General features: G+C 37.6%; 1 protein-coding gene across 6 annotated transcripts in view; it reads right to left on the minus strand.

Moving 5' to 3' along the window:
- Positions 1-4,659: 4,659 nt before the first annotated feature.
- Rif1 (replication timing regulatory factor 1) overlaps positions 4,660-20,785 on the minus strand; it is a 50,354-nt gene continuing 34,228 nt past the window's right edge. For 4 of the 6 annotated variants that reach the window (XM_050139925.1, XM_050139928.1, XM_050139924.1 and 1 more), the window contains exons 25-36: positions 19,667-19,766; positions 19,126-19,245; positions 18,329-18,480; positions 17,856-17,939; positions 17,725-17,776; positions 14,142-17,243; positions 11,663-11,809; positions 11,326-11,403; positions 11,118-11,236; positions 9,265-9,418; positions 7,375-7,483; positions 4,660-7,086 (exon numbers count right to left, since the gene is read on the minus strand). In XM_050139925.1, the coding sequence (XP_049995882.1) occupies positions 6,875-7,086; positions 7,375-7,483; positions 9,265-9,418; positions 11,118-11,236; positions 11,326-11,403; positions 11,663-11,809; positions 14,142-17,243; positions 17,725-17,776; positions 17,856-17,939; positions 18,329-18,480; positions 19,126-19,245; positions 19,667-19,766 (4,429 nt within the window). In that variant the 3' untranslated portion in view covers positions 4,660-6,874. The remainder of the gene's footprint in view (positions 7,087-7,374; positions 7,484-9,264; positions 9,419-11,117; positions 11,237-11,325; positions 11,404-11,662; positions 11,810-14,141; positions 17,244-17,724; positions 17,777-17,855; positions 17,940-18,328; positions 18,481-19,125; positions 19,246-19,666; positions 19,767-20,785) is intronic. The other 2 variants (XM_050139927.1, XM_050139929.1) reach the window with 2 other exon arrangements.

Raw genomic sequence — 20,785 nt, forward strand, 5'->3', positions numbered from 1 at the left:
AACGGGACGGGACGGGAAGGAGGACACAATTGAAAAAGTAATGAAGCACGATTAATAAAAACCCAGGGTAAGAAATTGGAGTTCAACCTGAAGATGTGAAAAGCAAAACAGCCTGCCACTGGCCCTTACCTCAACCTCAGTTTGAAAATAGTCATCCTTCTTCCAGGAATCTCAGAATAAGACTATGTTGCACTTGATCTGCTACGAGACTGTGGTGGAGAATCTCAGCTGGTTGCACTCACCCACCCCCACGAAGTCCGGCCTCCAGCGCTGGCTCACCCAGAACACTATGACTTCCCTCCCAGACCCCAGGGCCAGCCCTGACAATAGGAGGTGTTTTACCACTTTCAAAATGACCCTGGCTTGTGTCAAGTCTACAAAAGCTACCTGGCACATAAATGCAGTATTATACACCTTCGCATTATTTAATAAGTACAGATTTAGAAGACCCATAAATCTTTGTAAGGCAACCATGAGAAATGGAGGAGGGGAATACTGTGTCTCTGGCACAACACAATGCTCATAAACACAGGTATTGGATCATGTTATTCTTATTCCCTTTAGGTCTCAAACCACAGCTATCAAAATCAAGAAACAAAAGTAAACACTAGAATTTATTTTTAACTTATTTTAAATAAAATTTCATTTAATAACCAGTCTCAAATGGCAAATTATTACAGTCAACTCTCAATTACTCATTAGTTTTACTATGAAGACGCTCAACTATTAGTGCCCGACACAGCAAGTTAATCAGTCTCACAGAACTTCTCTTCTTCTCACCTGCTAGTGTAGTTGATAGGACTAATAGGTATTTGCTAAATTTTAGAACTCAACAAATATACTTTGAAGGTAAAACTAAACTTTTACCAAGAGCAGCAAAATATTAACAAATGACTGGTTGGATTCTGCTAGAGCTGGCTTGGCTATCCAGTATTTAAAATGGCCTGAAAGCAATTGCTAATTTACCAACACAGAAAAGCAAACTGCCAAATTCCACATTATTTCATAGGTATAACTTACGAATTAGTGCCACACGTTTCTCCTTAAGACCAAAGTTCCCTGATATCACGGTAAATATGCTTAAAGGCTCAAATAAACTGTACTGAAAAAGTTGAGAAAAATATACTGAAGAACTAGTTGGCTCATAGTGTATGTATACTGGAATATCAGGAAAGCAATGACCATCAGGATTCTTACAGAAAAGTTCAGACCTACCTACCACTGTCTAAACTGACCACATACCAAATATGAACAGAATTGTTCTCTGGACTGACAAACTCTTAAATTAAGAGGCAAATATCTGAAGATTGTATGAAGGCCAGTCTCAGATGAATTAGTCATCAAAACAGGAAAGCAGCCAAACACAGCCTGTCACAACACAACTACTTCTGAATATTAAGAATTTCCTAAACTTTCATATGCTTGAAATATTTTTAAGTTTCTTCCCAATGACTTTAAAACAAAGAACAGGAAGTGGCACTGGAACGATGGCACAGTGGCTAAGAGCAGTGGCTGCTCTTCTAGAGGACACAAATTTAACCCCCAACACCTACATGGCAGCTCACAACCGTCTAAAAGATCTGATGGACATTCTTCAGAACGCACATGGTGCACAGACATATATGCACGCAAAATAACAACACACACAAAGTGAATTGTTAAAAACAGGAGGTATGGGGGGCTGGAGAGATGGCTCAGAGGTTAAGCGCATTGCCTGCTCTTCCAAAGGTCCTGCGTTCAATTCCCAGCAACCACATGATGGCTCACAACCATCTGTAATGAGGTCTGGTGCCCTCTTCTGGAAAGCAGGCAGAATACAACAGACAAAATATTATATACATAATAAATAAACAAATATTTTTTTAAAAAAGTAAAAAAAAAAAAAACAGGAAGTAAGGCAGTTTGCTCCACTATGATTAAACTATCCTGCTGCAATTTGATTTCGATAATCAATTCTTTTCTTCTTAGAAAATTCTTATTCTGTAAAATAAAATGCTTTAGATGCTAATTCAATTATGCATAAAAATAGCTTTAATGATCTATTTAAATGTTTCAAGACATTATAATGAACATCCTAGGTATTTATCTTTTAAGATCCAAGGCACCTTTAAACATTTATACTGCTGGGAGTGTAAATACTGAATGTTTTGTTAACATTTGTTGAAACCGGGTCTCTCGTGGCCTTGAACTCTTGTTCCTAGCTACACCTCCCAAGGGTAGAATTACACACAAGCCACACCTCCTGGTCAGGTATTTTAAAATAATCACTCAGTTAATTTTGAAAACTAACTTCAAAACTGCTTTATGATAAAGGCATTCAGGAACCAGTGCTTGTCCTCACACCAAATGGTTTTATTATCAAACTCTTGGCTGAGTGTGGTGGTACATAGTTAATGCCTACATCAAGTCAAAGTCAGAAGCAAGCAGATCTCTGGGAGTTAGGCCAACCTCGTCTATATATAAGGAATGAAATCTACAATAAAGTCCTGTCTCAAATGGTTGAGGCTAGAGGAGTGCCCTGTTCTTGAGACCAGCCCTGGCAATGAAGTACAGTCCACACCAGCAGGGGCTGAAGAAAGACCAAACCCACCTCTCCTGTTCTCCTCTTAATAAGCATATACACTTACCGTTAGTTTTACTCAGTTACAAACCAGCAAAGAACATTTCTGCTACAACTGAAGCATGAAAGATGCATGGAAGAGGTTGTTCTTTTCGACATCAGCGGTTTAAAATATTGCCTGAATTTTCAAATCACATAAAGGCTTTATATTCCATACTAGAGGTACTTTCCAGGAACATGAGCATCGAACAGGTTATGTCTGTTTTTACTTAAAGATTTAGTATACTTAAGAAAAACGGTTGTAACAAAACTGTAACATTTATCATCTATACCAAGAACACACAGATATTGTTAAGGGCATATTTACAAAGTAACTGCAGATCTTTATGGATACTTTCAAAGAGCAATATATAAAGCCAGGTACATAACAGACATAATCATTAACTAAATGACCATAAACCACACATCAATGAGCATGCATGTAATCAGAACACTGAAGCAAGTTTGAGATTAACTGGTCTATATACTAAGTTCCAGGCCAGCCTGAACTAGTTCTGGTAATGTCTCAGGCTTGCTTCTACTCCCAGCCAAGATTCACACCCCAATAATGTCCACTGATGTGGGAGTCCCTTCTGTATGTTGCTTGTATTGGTTAATGAATAAAGACACTGCCTTGGTCTGATAGGGCAGAACTTAGGTGGAGAAGACAGAACTGAATTCTGGAAAGAAGAAAGCAGAGTCAGAGAGACACCATGGATCTGAGGCCAGAGGTAAGACGTGCTAAATTTTACCCAGTAAGCCACTACCGCATGGCAATATACAGAATAGAAATGGGTTAAAGTAAGATGTAAGAGTTAACCAATAAGAAAACTAGAGCTAATGGGCCAAGCAGTAATAGAGTTTACTGTGTGGTTATTTCGGGGCTACTGGGCGGCCAGGACAAACAAGTGGGCCCTCCTGCAACAGTCCACAATTGCTGTTCTATAACCTGCTTACTTAGCTGACAATCATTTCACCATCTGTGCCTGGCAATGTTCAAGCACGCATGGGCAACCCATTTACGGCAGTTCTGCAGTTCTCCAGTTCTATCCTGGGCAGTCCTAGATGCAGTCTTCCTTTATGCTGTCTATCCAGCATTTTTGGGGCCTTCCTCATGGCCTTAATCCTGTGCACTCTTCCAATCCGTGCTATCTTGCTATCGTTCATTGCCGCACTTGGTTCTGAAATCAACCTCAACAATGCAATGAAACCCGAGCCTTAGTCAAAGCTGAAAGCAAAGCCAGTAAGAGTGTTTTAAAGTATTCCACTGACTTCAAAACCAGCATTTCATTTACTTTAAACCAAACAAAAGTTTTACTTTTCATTTTATTTCAATTTCATTTACTTTTCATTTACTTTAACCCAAACAAAACTCTCCAATTAATGTTTCCAAACATAACATTAATTACTTTATTTTCTATTTTCCCCTTGTTTTAAGACAGGTTCTCCTTCTGTAGACTGATCAGACTAGACTTGGCACGAAGCAATCATCTGCCTCAGCCTCCCAAGTATTGCAATTACACGAGCCACATGTTCAGGATCCAATTATTAACATTTTAAATTATTGACATTCTAATGACCCTTAAATATGTAAGTGGATTTCCAGCTACATTCAAGTTCTATTGAAAAAAGAATCCAAAAGGTATTGTCATTTAACAACTACTTTTAAACTTTAGATTAAATTCCTATTTTTAAACTATTATTAATCTGATGAATTGGACTCATAACCCACTATTTGAAATACAAAGAAAAACCCTGCAGTGATGAGATTTGCTGAAACAGAGCAACACCTTCAATAATAAACTCAGTCTGAACATCAAAATCCACTATGTTCAAACATGAAAAATGACTTTGCACACCACTAGCTTCTCTTTAAAAATAGATTTAAAAGGCTCAACAGTTAACATGGATTTGGTTCCGAGCACCCACAGGGTAGTTTATACCTACATAACTTTGGTTTTCCCAGGGATCGGATGCCTTCTTTTGGCCATCATGAGCACCAGGCACACACATGGTACACATATACACATACAGGCAAAACATTCATGCACAGAAAATAGTAAATTTTTAAAATTACTTTTATTTGTATGTGTATGTGTGGGTCCTACCATATGGGTCTCAGGGTTTGTGGAAAGCACTGCATCTTCTGGGCCATCTAACCAGCTACAGACTTGTTTCAATACATACAACAATCAGGGCATCACACTGAAATGTCAGTATGTCTTTTTTTTTATTAACCATTAGGAAAAAAAAAGCTGAAGAAAGGCTTCCATGTAAAAGTGAAACAATACATTGGAGTCGAATTCAGAATAATACCTTTTTTCTAGTTTAGGAATTAATGTGGAAATTTGCCCAAAAAAGTTAAGCCAAGAATACTGAAACTGAATCAACCTTATTTTTTCTATAAACTGAACTAAGTATCAACTAATATTTTAAAACACAATCTCACTGATCATCTGTGCTTTAAGTAAATCATCATTCTGGTCACATTCCTGCTATTCTTTGAGCTCCCCAAGAACTCTGCTGTGCCTACACGTGAGTAGACAAGAGTTAAGGAATGCGGTTGTGAAATGAGCACTCCACCCAGCCCACATACTCTCCTGGCTAATCAATCCTGCTCACTGAACGTTCATCCACACCTCTCAATACTTAAATGTAACGACCGAAAATGCAACCCACCATTATCAATGTTTTGAAAAGACAGTCTTTTCCTCATTAGTTATTGACTTAGGTCCTTAGAGTCCAGCAGAAAAATATCTGTAATTATTTATGATAATGAAAAATGTTACCAATTTTATTTACTAGGTCTCTGCTGGGGAAAAAAAGGAAACCTTAAACAACAAAAGGAACTGGCTTTACAACTGCAATGTCCAAGCAGCAGTTAAACTAAGTTTGAAACTAAGATCATCCACTGATTTTATTCAAAAAACAAGCCAAACATAAAATACAGCCAGGTGTGGTAGCAAACACCTGCAACCCCAAAACTCTGGAAGCAGAGGCAGGAGGATCATAAAAGTTCAAGGCTAATCTGGGCTACACAGAGAAACCATATCTCCATAACAAAAACAAAAAACCCAGGTGAAACAAATACATGAAGCCAGGCACTATTTGGTAAGATTTACCAACAGTTTAATTATATATCCTGTTTTTTTAAGCCAGACAAAACATTATATATATATACACACATATATGTATATATATATATAAAAAGGGCAGATTCAAATTTAGTTTTCAGCGTATGTGATAAAACCAGGTTATGTCTATAGAGGTTTTATAGTACAACCTACAATGAAAATATCCAGGCTAACTCTCCATTAAGAAGAAACATATGAGGCACATTTTCTAGTGGCTGGGATCCTCTTCCAAACCAAAAGAAAAAAAAAAGGTAGCGGCATGTAGTATTTTCTGGTTCTGATAATTTTAATTATTCTGGACACTTTAGAAAATAAACTCATGTTTTAACTAAATACAAAACTATCTGTTGCTTTATTTGTAGATACAGGCGCCTACAAATATCCACAGTAAGTCATGAAGTACTTTTACTATCCAAATGGATATTTTGATATTAACTATATACAAATGCTTCTATTAAACAAAAAAATGGTATTCACAAGAAGCTGCAGAAACTCATGCAATTAATGAAGGCTGAACTTTATAAATTAAAAGTCTTCTATACATAATGTACAAACAGTCATGCATTTAAGAATACTATACCTCATAAGAGCACATTTTAATAGGCAAATGCTGTCGCTATTTGTCAATACCAAATGAATGGAATGTGAGTAAAAGAAGCATTGTTATTTTAACTACCAACAAGTTGAAAGGGTATTTCTTCAAGTAGTCTACATATCTACACATCTGAAGGAAATGGTCTCTTCTGTTTCACCAGACACAACAAATATAAATATTTTGGAAAAATATAAACACCTTTCAGTTCAATAAAGTGTAAATAAAACTTCTCTATCTTACTTAAAATATCTGTATTATGAGCTACACCAAAATATGCATGAGTTAAAGTATGAAAAAAAAGTATGTGTATCTCATTTGCTTTCAAGTTTCAGTAACATTTCTTAAAAAACTATGTATACTGGCCAAGAAAATACATTAGGGAGTATCTTTACTAATGAAATTATAAAATTGACCTAATAATTCATTATCTTCAGGATTTGTTATCTTATCAACTTTGCAAAGTTTCTTTTTAAATGGTGCAGATATTTCTAAAAGCCAAAAAATAAAAATCTGGTGGTGAAAAACTTTACAATTCTCTTTAAAATACTAAGAATTTTCATGGGCTGGTGATCTCCAACGTGACTGTAGATTTCTTATTATAGAGTTTGCCATGGTACCAAGTTTCTCATGCATTTCAAATAGCTGGCTTCCAGAGTAACTGTAGAGATCTTCTGAATCCAGCTGAAGAGCAAGAGCACTAATCTGTGCCACAAGATTTTTAGACAATGGGGTGTCTAAGGTCACAGGATCAACCAAATCTAGAAAAAAAGCAAAACACGTTAAATCTATCATTTTTTTTTAAATGATCTGTATCTCCAATCAAATTGAAAAGGAAAGAAAATAGGCTAAGGTATACATTTGCTCAAGAAAACAAAAAGCAAAGTCTACCTCAGATGGTTATTCTGTGTATGATATAACTGAACAGAATTTCAAAGTCCTTATTTACACCTTGACAAACTTTTTTTTATGTAAAGACGTGAAGAAAGTTAAGTTTTTTTCAAGAATGTTTGTTTTCCAAAAGAAACTATCATGCTTGGATAGCATACCTGAGGCAAGTCGTTCTTCATCAGTTGAGAGGGGCTTGCTTTCTACTCCATTTACTGCCCTTTCAGAAAGATCAAAAACTGGTATCTCTTCAAGTCCACGAGATTTCATCTTGATTATACATTTACATCAGTAAAAAAGAGAAATAAAAAACAAAACTAACTTTTAACTGGAATGACATGAAAGCCCCACAGTCCATAATCCATAAGCCACCCTACTAACGACACAAAGATAGTATTACAGCAAACATGATGGAGCAATTCTGTAATCCCAGCACTCTGGAAACAAATGCAGGTGCATCTGTAAGTTAGATGCCAACCAGGGATAAAGTCAGTCTTGACCCAAGTATTTCCTCAAAGAGCACAGAAATTTATAATATATTAATTTCTTAAGAAACAGCAGTAATTAAGTTCAGAAATGTAGAAAAAATAACTACGGCTAAATAATCAGTGGCTATGTTTTATTTTCAAAGCTACCAACAATTCACTTAGCAGAGCACTGCCCAGCATGAATTGAGGCCCTGGTCAAGGGCCAAAACCAGAATGAAACTCTCAAGGTAGTCTCAGGTTTCAGGGAGCACTGCTCCAAGAAACTACTATTTAAAAAGTTGTCATGACTCCATAATCCTATTGAAAGGCACAAACAATGTGAAAACACCGCCACATAAAAACTTGGATCTGAACTGTGGGAGGATTTCTTATGAAAACCAAAGAAGCAAACCAGAAGTCCATCAATTGAGGAACGAGTAAAGAAGATGTGGTATACCCCTGGAATACTGATCAGCCATAAAGAGAGGAAGATTCTGACATATTGTAGTAATAAACCTAGAAAAGTGCACGTGCACACACAAATTTATAAAAAACTTCCTGAGATTGCAAATTAATCGCATAGTGTCTGGGTTTTGCTTGCTTCTTTATACAATTAACATGGTCAACAAAAATGTTTTTAAGTATCAGAAATACAAAAATCAAGTAATTTCAAGAATACAGTACATAGTACATACCCTGAATAGATGTTTGAGAATCTAAACTTTGTCCCAAGATAAATATAATATGGATCGGAAGAATTATGAAAGTCATACAAGTACTATGTTTTTTTAAAAAAAAAAAAGCTAGAGCTTGTCATCTCAATTACACACATACAAGAAAAAAAAAAAAAAAAAAAGCCGGTGTGATGGTGAATGCCTTTAATCCCAGCAGAGGGAAGCGGATCTCTGAGTTCAATGAGAACCTGAGTGAGTTGCAGAACAGCCAAAGATACGCAGAGAAAACTTGTCTAGAAAACACAAAAGACTAATGCATAAATTTGCAGTAGTCTTAGACACATTTGGATTTGAGCACCTACGTCTTGGGAATACTTTAGCCATGGAGCCACCAGTTGGCAAAAATTAAAAAGGAGAAAAGATTTTTGAATAAAATTTAAAAATGAGTCTAGGATACAGTACATAAAAACAGAATTAAAAAAAAATAAAGCTCCCACTGAGGCACAGAAAGAGTTTTGAACAATAATCTAAATGCAAGCTTTTATTACTTTGGTAGAGCTCTTTTTGCTGGGTTCTCTCTCTCGTTCTGTGACCCAGACTGTACTCAAGAAGTGTTGATCCAGCTATCTCTGCTTCCTAGGTACTGAGATTAGAGAGGCACAATACCACTTCCAGATGAATCGCTTACTAAAATATGACTCTTGGGCTGGAGAAAGAGGTCAGCAGTTACGAGCACTGGCTGTTTTTTCAGAGAACATGGGTTTGTTTCTCAGCACCTCCAGGTCTGCTCACAAACATCTGTAACTCCAGTTCCAAGGCATCTGGTGCCCTGTTCTGGCCTCTGTAAGCACTGCACACATGTGGCACACAGAATACACGTATGCAAAACACTCAAATAACAAGTTTTTACCTGTTGCTCGTGGTATACCCTGAGAGCCTTTTTTACATTAAACACCTTTGGAGAGCGAATAGGGAGAGTTTTTATTTCAGATGCGGTAAGAGTACTCAAATCACCAATTGTTTTTATATTCTTGGCTCTGATAAGTTGTCCTAGACCTCTTGCCCTTTTGAAGAAAAAAAGAAAACATAATTATGCTTTTAACTGATATCTGTGAGCACTTCTCCATTTAAACTCAAAGAGTTTATTCATATAGTCCACCCAGCCCACACAAGCTGGGTGAACAAGCATCTGGGGAATATAAAATGAAACTAGAATCTTAATGTGTACCTGGCTTAAGAACTAATGGAAATCCAGTAATTCTCGGTAGTCTACATTTTAGTAACAGCATAGCTGTGTTCTCACTGCTGCACTGGAACAGACAGGAATAGCAGGATGGGAAACTCGTTTTCACACCACAGCTTCTGGTCTATGGCTCAGACATTTCATCAACTGTAAACTATTTCCATTTAACCTATCCTATCCTAGATCCTTTTTAATGTGACTTCCTTCTATGTGCATGTCTGAAATAATTCTTTAGAGGACTATAAGGAATGTCTTAATTAGGAATTATGCCGGGGTTCAGACTAGTAACTTAAAAAATTACCATTTAACAAACAAGTTATATGTAACAATTCTCTTAAAACTTAGCAGTCTGGGGCTAGAGAATGCTCAGTGGTTAATAGCACTTGCTGCACTTCCAGAGGACCCAGATCAATTTCCAGTATCCACGTGTCAGCTCACTGGAGCAAATCCAGTTCTAACATATATAAATACCATCTTCAAGTCTCCTATGGTACCAGGATCACATAATATACAGACATACATGCAAGCAAAAAACTCATAGGTAAATTCAAAATGATATGAATTATATTTCTAAGACCCATAACAGGATATAATTGAAGCACAAAAGACCTTCTCTACACGACAACTTCCTTAGCTATGCAATGTTTATAGACTAACCTCTCTAAGCTTCTACTTTACAATGCTTCTGCTCCTCAGGTTTACAATGGGACAGAACCAGATATGTATACAAACCGTGCCAACACCGTGGGAAATACTAAGCACTTATTCATATTAGAATGCAATGCCTAGTTTTACTTCTATAGCAAAGTGAGAGAGTAAATGCCAATTAATTCTAAATGTGAGAAGCCTGACCATTAAGACATTAAGTCAGGCCTGGCAATTCAATCCCGTGTAACAGCATGGACAAGAGGATCCAAAATTAAAGGACACAGAACCTGTGTGTGAAGCATGAAGTTCATACAGTTAAAGCTCATGAAGGTATTTTATTTTAGTGACCCTCCACATTGTCTTTGAAATTTAGTCCTTGTGGGTCAACAATCCACAGGGTCACAAAGTTCTGGCTAACATCAAACTGTGTTCTGCTGTGTAATAAAGGATGCCCATGCCCTTGCCCTTGCAATTCCCTAAGAATTACACAGGTTTCAGATCACCTCAAACTCATGGACTGTGTCGCCAGGAATGCTCTTGAGCTGGCCCTAACGTTCCTGCACCAGCACTTCTGGCTTATGTAGTACTCAGGCTGAAACCCATACCTTCATTAATGCTAAGCAAGCACTCGCATCAACTGAGCCTCGACCCTAGCCCCCGATTACCCTCATCATTACTGCAAAAAACTAAAATGTCATCCCAAGAAGGCCAATGAACTGGTAATCCACCTGGCTCAGTTTTCCTTAGTAGTTGGACTACATCCTCAAACTGGAAGTCTTAGCAAAACAATGGCACAAAATAAAGTTGAAAAACAAAAACAACAACAAAAATCCCTTCACCTCAGAGTATGAACCATAAACTTGACCACTCACCACATGTTTGATGTAATCTGAGGTAAAATGATGTCGACTGATGCTGCACAGTTCACCAAAGCTGGGTAAACGCTCTCTGTTGTTGGGGATAGCATGGGTTCTTTGGCCATTTCTGTAATCTTAAAATAAATTTACAAAGTCATTAAGCAGAGGTTACGAGACTGAACATGAAAGTATAAAGTTACATAAAAACTAAAACACTTCTTACTAAACACTTCTTTGAGCTCTTAAATCTAGAGCTCTGTGATCCTGGGGACAGAAATCCTTTGGCTGAAGTGGTATTATGCTAGACAGAAGAAAGTAGAGGGAAAAAAAATTCAGAACCCCAGACAACTAAAATGTTACAAATTAAATTGTACAACTAAAAGCCTCTGTAAATCTTTTGGAAATGAAAATGGAACAGGATAACCTAAGATTTACCTGTGGGATAGCTGACTGGCCTTAAGCCTCTACAGGAAAAGCAATCCATCAAAGCAAAGCAATCTTCAAATACAAGTTTTATTTACAGAAATACATATACACATATTTTAAAGTCCATAGCTTACCTTAGAGTGTGAAGCAGGTGAAGTTTTAGCACTTTTTACTAAGGGAGAGCTATTTGAAGAATGAGGCCTAGCAACAGAGCAGCGCCTATCAATGTCATCTGCCAATCCTGCTTGGTATATTGGATCTGCAAACGAAACACGCCTAACCTGGAAGTACAAGTTTTCATTAAGAACAAGACAAGTTTTCATTAAGAAGGCAACATCCTACCTAATGTGTTGAGTTTCTGCAAAAGCAAAGCAAGACAAGTGTTTCTAAGCTTACTTCACTAGAAGCCTCCTGCACAGTTGTTCCGCCTTTTAGATACTGCTTACTACTGCAGGTCATTCTAACTATACCCTCCACTCTCTCTGAAGTGACAGAAGTTAAAAATGTACAATGAACAGAGTGTGATGGTTCAAACCTTTTAATCCCAGCACTCAGGGGGCCTTAAAGACAAGTAGATTTCTCTAAGTGTGAGGTCAGTCTGGTCTACATAGTGTAGTCTTTCAAGTTTCAAGCCAGTTAGGGCTACATACTAAGACCCCGCAATAAAAAAAAAAAAAATCCAGGATTGGTGGTACTCATGTAAGCTCAGCAACTGGGAGACTGAGGCAGGAGATCTCCAAAGGGAAGCCAGTCTGGGGCTACCTTTGCCTCAAAATTAAAACAAGGGCTAAAGAGACAGTTTAGTGGCTAAAAGTACTGCTGCATAATCATGACATCCAGAGTTCAAATCCAAGCACCAACATTAACGAGTCGTTTTACAAAAGTCTAACTCCAGCTCCAAGGGTCTTGATTTGCTCTCTTCTGGCCTCACCAACACTGGCTTGTGCATAAACTAACACAAACACACACGGATTATTCCTTTATGCTGATGTGTCACTAAGACTGGTTTAATAAAAAGCAACATGACCAGTAGCTAGAAAGGAGGTGTAGGTGGGATTTCTGAACAGGGAAAGCTCTGAAGAAAGAGTTGACAGCAGCCAGATGTGGAATAACCAGGATGAGTGTAATAAAGATGAGGTTCATAAAGAACATAGATTTAAAAATACGAGTTAAATTGTAAGAGCTAGTTAGAAACAAGACTAAACTAAGGCTGAGCTTTCATAATAAGTTTCTGTGTCATCTTTTATGAGCTGATGGCCCTTAAAGGAAGGTCAGTCTACTTGCACACACACAAAATCTGTAAGAATACTGTATAATTTGCATAGCCAATTGGTTTACAGACTACAGACAATAACAACTGGCTTTAGTCATTCTCCTAAACTTGTGAAAGTGTGTGTGCGCACACATACACACTGACCCATGACTATATGTAGAGATTAGAGAACAACTTTGAAGGGAAGGGCGTTGTTCCTCAGATGTTGTACAACTTATTTTTGTGAGATGGAGCCTCTCATTGGCCTAGAACTCCTTAACAGACTAGGCTTACTGAGCAGCAGATCACATGCCACCAAAGCCCAGGATTTTTATCTTCAGTGTGGGTTCTGGGAATTGAACTCAGGTCCTCGTGCTTGCCTTGCAAGCACTTTACCTAAGCTATCTTCCTACCCCTGCTCTAAACTCTTTGAAAGCAATACAACTATCGTGGTGACAAGGCAGCAATCTTAACTATTTTAACCTCACTGTGGCTAATTTATTTGGCTTCTCTAAAGGTCTACAATATGTTCACATTGAGCTACAAAGAACTCATAATTATTATTATCATTCCATATCATCTAGGATTGATTTTAAAGAATGGGCAACATCTAAGTATCTAAAATATACCCTGTTTTGCCTTAGGCAATAAACCTGTCCTAAGGTATAACAAGACTTTAATCCCAGCACTCAGAAAGCAGCGCCAGGTTGAAGATGTCTGGTCTACAGAGATGGTTCCAGAACAGACCGAGAAACCCTGTCAAAAAGACCTAAAACAAACAAAAAGAAAACATCACACTGTACTTTTAAGGGCTCAGCACCCGCATCAAGCAGCTTACAACTCCCGATGCCTCTATAGTTTTCATAGGCTCCTGCACTCCTGTGCAGACCCTAAAACATACATGTAACATATACATTAAGTAAAAGTATAAAAATAAATCTAAAAAAGTGCCTGCTGGCCAATTTCCAAAAGACTATAACCCTAGCTAGCTGAGGGCCATATATGTAATATGCATGGATTAGAGTGACCTTTAAGGCATCATGTTTCAGAACATATTTAGTAAGTGCTAAGCCTTTCTATCGACAGCAATCATGATGCCTAGCTCCTTAAAACTGGTTCCATATATTGTATCACAGAGAAAGGTACTAATAGGACCCATTCAGTATGCTAACAGTGGCCCACATACACACCTACATCAAGTTGAGTGTGGACAAAAAGACTACTTGAAAGGCTTCCTGTCCTTTCCACAGCACATAACCAGTGAGTGGCCATGACCCTTACACCCTTACCCTTTACTAGGTTTCGCCCAGTGACCACATATCCAAGCAAACATTACTCATTACAGTCAGCAACATTCCTACCTTGTTAACTGGTGATGACAGCTCATCTTCGTGGTATCTTTTGAGTCCTCTCTTTAAGATGCTTGTGGACGGAGAAGCCAGTGGCGACCAGACACACCGTGCTTGCATACCACTAGGACTTTCAGTTGCTGATCCAAGGGAGGGATCCAGCTCTCCTAATTTTTCAGGAGAAGCATTACTGCTTTCTGCTACCAGTTCAAAAGTCATTTCGGATGTCAGAGACTGTGGGAATTCCTCCACTTTCTCTGAAGTGAAACAAACTTCCTGCAGAATATCACTACCCATTACAGTCTGATTGTCACTTGATTTTGTCTCATCCAATTGATTAAGTTCAACTTCTGTTTCAGTTTTGTAATAAACAGTTCCTTCTTCAGAACTCCTATCAAGTGCGTCACAAACAAAGCTTTCGGTTTTGACATCTAGTTTTCCAACCGGTGCTTCTTCAGGTGCAGGGGTGCTAACACTCATGTACCTATCCTCTTCCCCAGTGTTGTCAACTTCAGACTTCAATTGAGCTATCACTGGTGCTTTGTAATTTTCCATTTCTTTGTTCATTTCCTCACATGAGCCTGAATCAGACTTAACACTATCCCCCTCTGGTTCTGCTCTCGCAGGATGCTCAGTCTGAACAGTCCTTTTGCTTAAAGGTGTCATGTTATCAGAAAGACTCATACCAGAATTAAAACCCTCAGGGGCTTTTCCTTCAGCATTCATTTCGGTTGTGACTGTTTCAAATTCATCTTTATCATCTTCCTCTGGTGCCGTATCTACAGAAATATCCATTTGGGCACTCTCTTCAGAGATGGCAGTTTCAAATGTGTCGTTTCCTAGATCTAATTCCATAGCTTCAACACCCTCTGAACTGGATCCTGCTATTACTTTGGATACCCTCCCTAAGTCACTAACATCAAATTCTCTTTTCAGAATTGCTTCTGAACTTTCTACTTTGTTATCTAAAGAATATTTCTCTGAAATATCCTTGGAATCACTTAAGCATGGGTCTTCAGCATTAAACTTCTCATTATATGACTTTTGGATTTCAGATAGTGTTTCACTAGAATCTGTATCATGAGGGTTTTCTTTTACCATTTCAGATGGCAGATTTTTTCTATCTTCTTCCAACCCAGTTTCAGATCTAATTAAATCACTAGTACCATTCTCTTCTTTAAGACCCAAATGAAAACTCATACCACGATGTTCATCTACCAACTTTGCTTCAGCAAGCTCATTAGTTTCACAGGTTTCAGGTACTTGCGTATCTGTAGTCTTTGTCTCCGTGCTCTTCATAGCACAACTTTCTGTGTTCTTTAACCCAATAAATGTCTTTTCTTGATACTGTGATTTTTCCCCACAGCAGTCACAGCCCTTCGATCTCCTGACTCTCCTGCTTCTCTTGTGTTGGCATTCAACTGCTTGGCTCCATTTCTCAGAAGGCACAGAAATGTCTGATGTCTCCATTTTTGAGCAGTCTCCCACACCGCTATCAGTATCTCGTAATCTCTTTATGGCATTCCTAGTCCTGAGATTTGATTCAGGCACAGGAGTAACTGCAAGTGAGTTGCCTACGCATTTGCTAGTCTTACTTGTGTCCTCAGTTGTAACTGGCGAATCAGTAACTTGCAGTGAATCTGAAGGCCCAATAGACTCCTGAAGAATTACTCTATTTGTATTTTCTTCAAAAACCTGAGCCGCTGTTTCTACATCAACTTCATGAGTCTCATCCGCAGTTTTTATACATTCATCTTTGACCACCTTTTCTTCTTGTTCTTCAGTATCAACACTGTCACTGCTTTTATTTTTCCATTTCCCAGATCGTTTCTTTCTAGAAACTTCTTCCTTTGCCTCAGAACTATCAGATTCTGAGTTTTCAACACTGGAAAGCAACCCCTGAGATGCTCTTCTTGTTTGGTAACGTGTACGTCCTCTCAAAGGTTTCTCAGATGACTTATCTACACTGTCCTGGGTACCACCTCCCTCGGAACTAATGTTCTGGTTTGGCTTTCTTTTATTTTGATCAACTTCAGCATTACCACTGGGTTCTTCTAAAGTTTTATCATGTAAACCATTTCCCTTTTCAGTCAAATTTTCCTGTGTAAGGGATTCAGCAGTTAGTTTTTGCTTAGGCAACTTGTCATCTTTTATATGTAGAGGACTCTTCGAAATTGTTTTCTCTTCTTCCTTCCGTCTTTCCTTTTTTTGTTGAACGTTATCCTTATCTTGGCTGTCCGTGTAAGACTCTACTATATCTGAACGACGCCTTGAAGACCGTCTGAGGGTTTTTGGATTTGGGGCTACTGCAGCTTGACTATCTTCATTTACTATTTGATCTGCTGGTGCTGGAACTGGGAGTTTATTTTCTTTAGATCCCATATTAATGCCTATGTTTTTCTCTTCTGTTGAGACTTCTAATAAAGCATTTTCTACCGCAGGTTTGGTATTTCTATCTTCATGCTCTAGGGTAGCTCCAGAAGGATGATTGTGATTATCTGACACACATTCTGCTTGACTGAGCAAATCAGAAGGGTTATTTTCTAATGCATGTTCCTCCTGTTCAGATCTCAGTGAAGGCTTAGACGTTTTATTAGTCAACTGCTCAACTTTACCCCACCTCCGGCCTGATTTCTTACCACCATTCACTAATTTTTCTGAATCAGATTTTGAGGAAGTCATTTCTCTTTTCCTTGCTTTTGGTGGCGTATCAGTTTTAGTTGTGTTTTCTTGGTTATTTCTCACTGTAATGGTGGATGACATGTCATTCAAAGGGGATGGGCTAAAAGGTCTATTTTCTGAACCATCAAATTTCTCCAGGGTAATAAAGGTTTGTCTCCGACTCACAGGCTGTGGAGGAGTTCCAGAAACGGTGGCATTAGAAACTGAACTACTACTGACCACCAGTGAACTTTCTATACTAGAACATTCAGCTGACACTATCTTTGATGAAATTAACATGTTTTTTGTCGCATCAATATCGGGGCTCAGTGCATCTGAATCGGTTCCAGCAACAGAACAAGAGTCATTTGGTAAAGAAGCCTTTTCAGGATGTACATCCATACCAGAATTTTCATCTTGAGAGATGAAAACAGCACTCTCCGTTTGCTCTTCCTACAAAAAAACATACAAATAACAGAGTAAAACATTAGTTTTTTTTTTTTGGAAAATTTAAATATAATACAGTGGTAATCAAGGTTTTCTTGGAAAACTTAAGTGTAAACTTTGGTAATTTAATATACTAACATTTAAAATACTGAAAAAGTTTCAAAATCAGCAAAGAACTGTCAGTGTGCTTTAAATTGACAGTGTTCAATTAAAGTTACAACTGAGGCCAGGATTACTGGGAGGCAGAGGCAGAAGCCTGAGAAGAACCACTCCACAGGAGCTCCAGGCCATCCTGGACTTTTTCAGTTCCAGAAGTTAGTTACACATATTTATGTGCAATTAATTCATTAGCGTACAGGTCAAAGTTAGGAGATTGTTATTTTATCAATGAAACAAAGATCTACAACAACCTTATAATTTACTAGACCTCAAAACAGAAGGATGACTGATTTTTGAAAAACACCAAAGCATCAAATGTTGCTTATACCTTAATTACCTTGGCATCTTCTTTTGGTTTTTCAGTTAAAGCGTGGCTTTCCCTAAGATAAACAATTATACAAATTAGATTATTTTTTAATTAAATAATTATGAAACTAGTCATAAAAGTTTTGTACTTACATAGATTCTTCTTGACTAAACTGAGCAGAAAATAAGGTGTCTTGTGAAACATCCAGATTATTATACAATGCAGGAATATCACACCTAAAAAAAAAAATCTTATAAATAAAAATCTAAAAACCTGGTGATATTCCCACTATCAAGTAAAAGTTATAATTCTACCAAAGTGTATTTAATAATCATATAAGAACAGATTTTTCTCCTCTAAAGCTTAGAAACAGTTGGCATATTACTGGAAAGATAAAATGTTATTGAATGCTACCATGTATAGTTCCATCATCTGCCATTAAAATTTAGTATGCTCTGGCTAGATCTGGCTAGATGTGGCCCAGTGGTAGAGCACTTAGCTATCATTACTAATGTCATAAGTAAGATTTCCAAGGCATCCCCAAAAAAACACACCTGACACAATGACACATTATCTTAGTTCTCACAGAAGTTACATAGCGGTCAAGATAAAAATGCCCACAAACCGTTTTGTCTTGAGAACTTCTTTCTGGTGCTCAGTCAAAATCCTTGACTTTGCCTCTTTTTCTTCAGGAGGTATGAACACAAAGTCAGTAGATTTTTCCTCTTCCAAAAGCTTATTACTCCTTAATTTTGGAGATGAAGATTCTAATTTCAGCTGTGGGTTTTTAAAAAGATGTGTTTCCAGATTATTTTCTAATTTTTCTATGTTTCCGAACACTATGGTATTATTTTAATTCTAATTACAGTTTGAAATTGACATACATCCTTCTCATCTGAAGATAAGGTCTATTTATGAAGTCCAGGTTAAACTGAACATGAGATTCTGTCTTAGACTACAACTGTTAAGACCAGAAGCACACAAATAAAACAATATTCACAATAAGAAATGCCCTTGGCTTTCTCCTACCTCTAATATTCAGAAGATATAGTAGTAAGCCTTTTAAGAGGTAATTCTATGGAATTAGATATACACGTTTTACTAGGCAACATAAAGTTCTAATCAAAGGATCAAAATTATTGTCATGCAATACACTTTGCTGTTGATTCATCCTTTCAGCTCTCCTCAGGAAAGGTGCCTACATATAATACTGAGAATGACCATGAGGCTAAGCATCATACAGATCTGTCATTACTAAGAAGAAATCACTACAGGTTCTGTAAGGCCTGTATTTAACATTATACCACAAACCCAAAATGTTATTTGGTCTTCCACAGCTCTTTCCTCCAAATAAGAGGGTTTGTGTCCGAAAGCTAGCCAACATGATTTAAAATTCCAGTAAATACACTTTTGAAAACATACTTTGGCCGACAGCTTTGTATTTTCTTTTTTATCCTTAGTCCGTGCCAAAAAGGAGTATCTTTTTCCACTTGATTTTCTTTCCATGCCACTTATCTTGACATTTAATTGTGAATTTTCTGTCTATTAAGAAAAAAAATGAACATATTAAGTATGTCTACTCTTTGCTTCTTTTGATTATCAAAATTACAGTCTAATGATTATTCATTTAAACTGGTATAAAATTTCTTACTATCACTAGGTAGAGAACATAAACATATTCAGCACATTTTTCTTTTACAGCAGATAGAGAATTTTACACACTAAATTATGTTGAACAAATAGTAATAAGCTGTTTTCTCTGGTGAGAATACTTTAGACAAAACAAAAACCCCACAGAAAACCTCTGTAATTTTTCTCCTGATTATAAACAAAAGCACACATTCCTTCCTGAATGGAAAGCTTCATGTGGAATGAGAAACAGGTGGTGTTACTGAATTCTTTCCTGTTCAAATTCTTACTTAAACCAAACTACTCAAATTGAAGTAAAAAAAAATCAACTTACTGCATCTGAATATGGCCCACTGCATTCGTCCATCATTTCAACGTTTTCCAAACCAGGCAACAGAAGCAAAACTTTTTGCTTGGCTTCTCTTAATATTGGTCTTTAAAAATAAGTACAAAGATATTAAGTAAAGTACACTCATAATGTTAAAAATATTAATTATGGGGGGCTGGAGAGATGGCTCAGTGGTTAAGAGCATTGCCTGCTCTTCCAAAGGTCCTGAGTTCAAATCCCAGCAACCACATGGTGGCTCACAACCATCCGTAATGAGGTCTGGTGCCCTCTTCTGGCCAGCAGGCATACACACAGACAGAGTATTGTATACATAATAAATAAATAAATATTTAAAAAAAATTATTAATTATGAATCAGGTTCTCATGAATCCCAGGCTGGCCTCAAACTTGTGATTTAGCTCGATAACCTTGAATTTCTTTCTGAATCCATCATGTCCAGTTTATGCTGTGCTGGCAATAAAGCCCACGGTTTCAGGTACACTAAGGAAATACAGTGCCAGTCCTATTTATAATTGTTATGTAGCAATTATACCTAGTTTATGTATCTTACTTACATGTATACAACACTGAGAAACTAGAAAATATTTTGAGTTTTTCCTCTATACCTTTCACAGCATTCTCTTTCAACTTAAACGTCAAGCAAGGCATATAGCAGGCTTTGTAGCTGTAATTCCAGCATACTAGAAGGTGAGACAGATCACGAAGTGTTCAACATCAAGCTATGCTACAAGTGTGAAACCTTGTCTCAAAATAAACTCAAAATGATAAAAGCAAGCAAACAAACCCCCCACCCGCAAACCCATGAGAGTAGTGGACTGATGGCTTAATGGTTAAAAGCAATGATTGCTCTGACCCTGGTTCAATCTCCAGTATCCACATAGTGCCCCAACCATTCATAACTCCAGTTCCAGGAAATGCAATGCCCTCTTTAGCCTCCAAAACCACCGGGCATGCACATTGTATAAGAATATACTTGCTTAGCCGGGCGGTGGTGGCGCACGCCTTTAATCCCAGCAGAGGCAGGCGGATCTCTGTGAGTTCGAGGCCAGTCTGGTCTACAAAGGGAGTTCCAGGACAGGCTCCAAAGCTACAGAGAAACCCTGT

The sequence above is a fragment of the Alexandromys fortis genome, unplaced genomic scaffold (genome assembly GCF_014885135.2).
Source record: "Alexandromys fortis isolate MF-2015 unplaced genomic scaffold, M_Fortis_MF-2015_v1.1 scaffold_33, whole genome shotgun sequence".
NCBI lineage: Eukaryota > Metazoa > Chordata > Mammalia > Rodentia > Cricetidae > Alexandromys > Alexandromys fortis.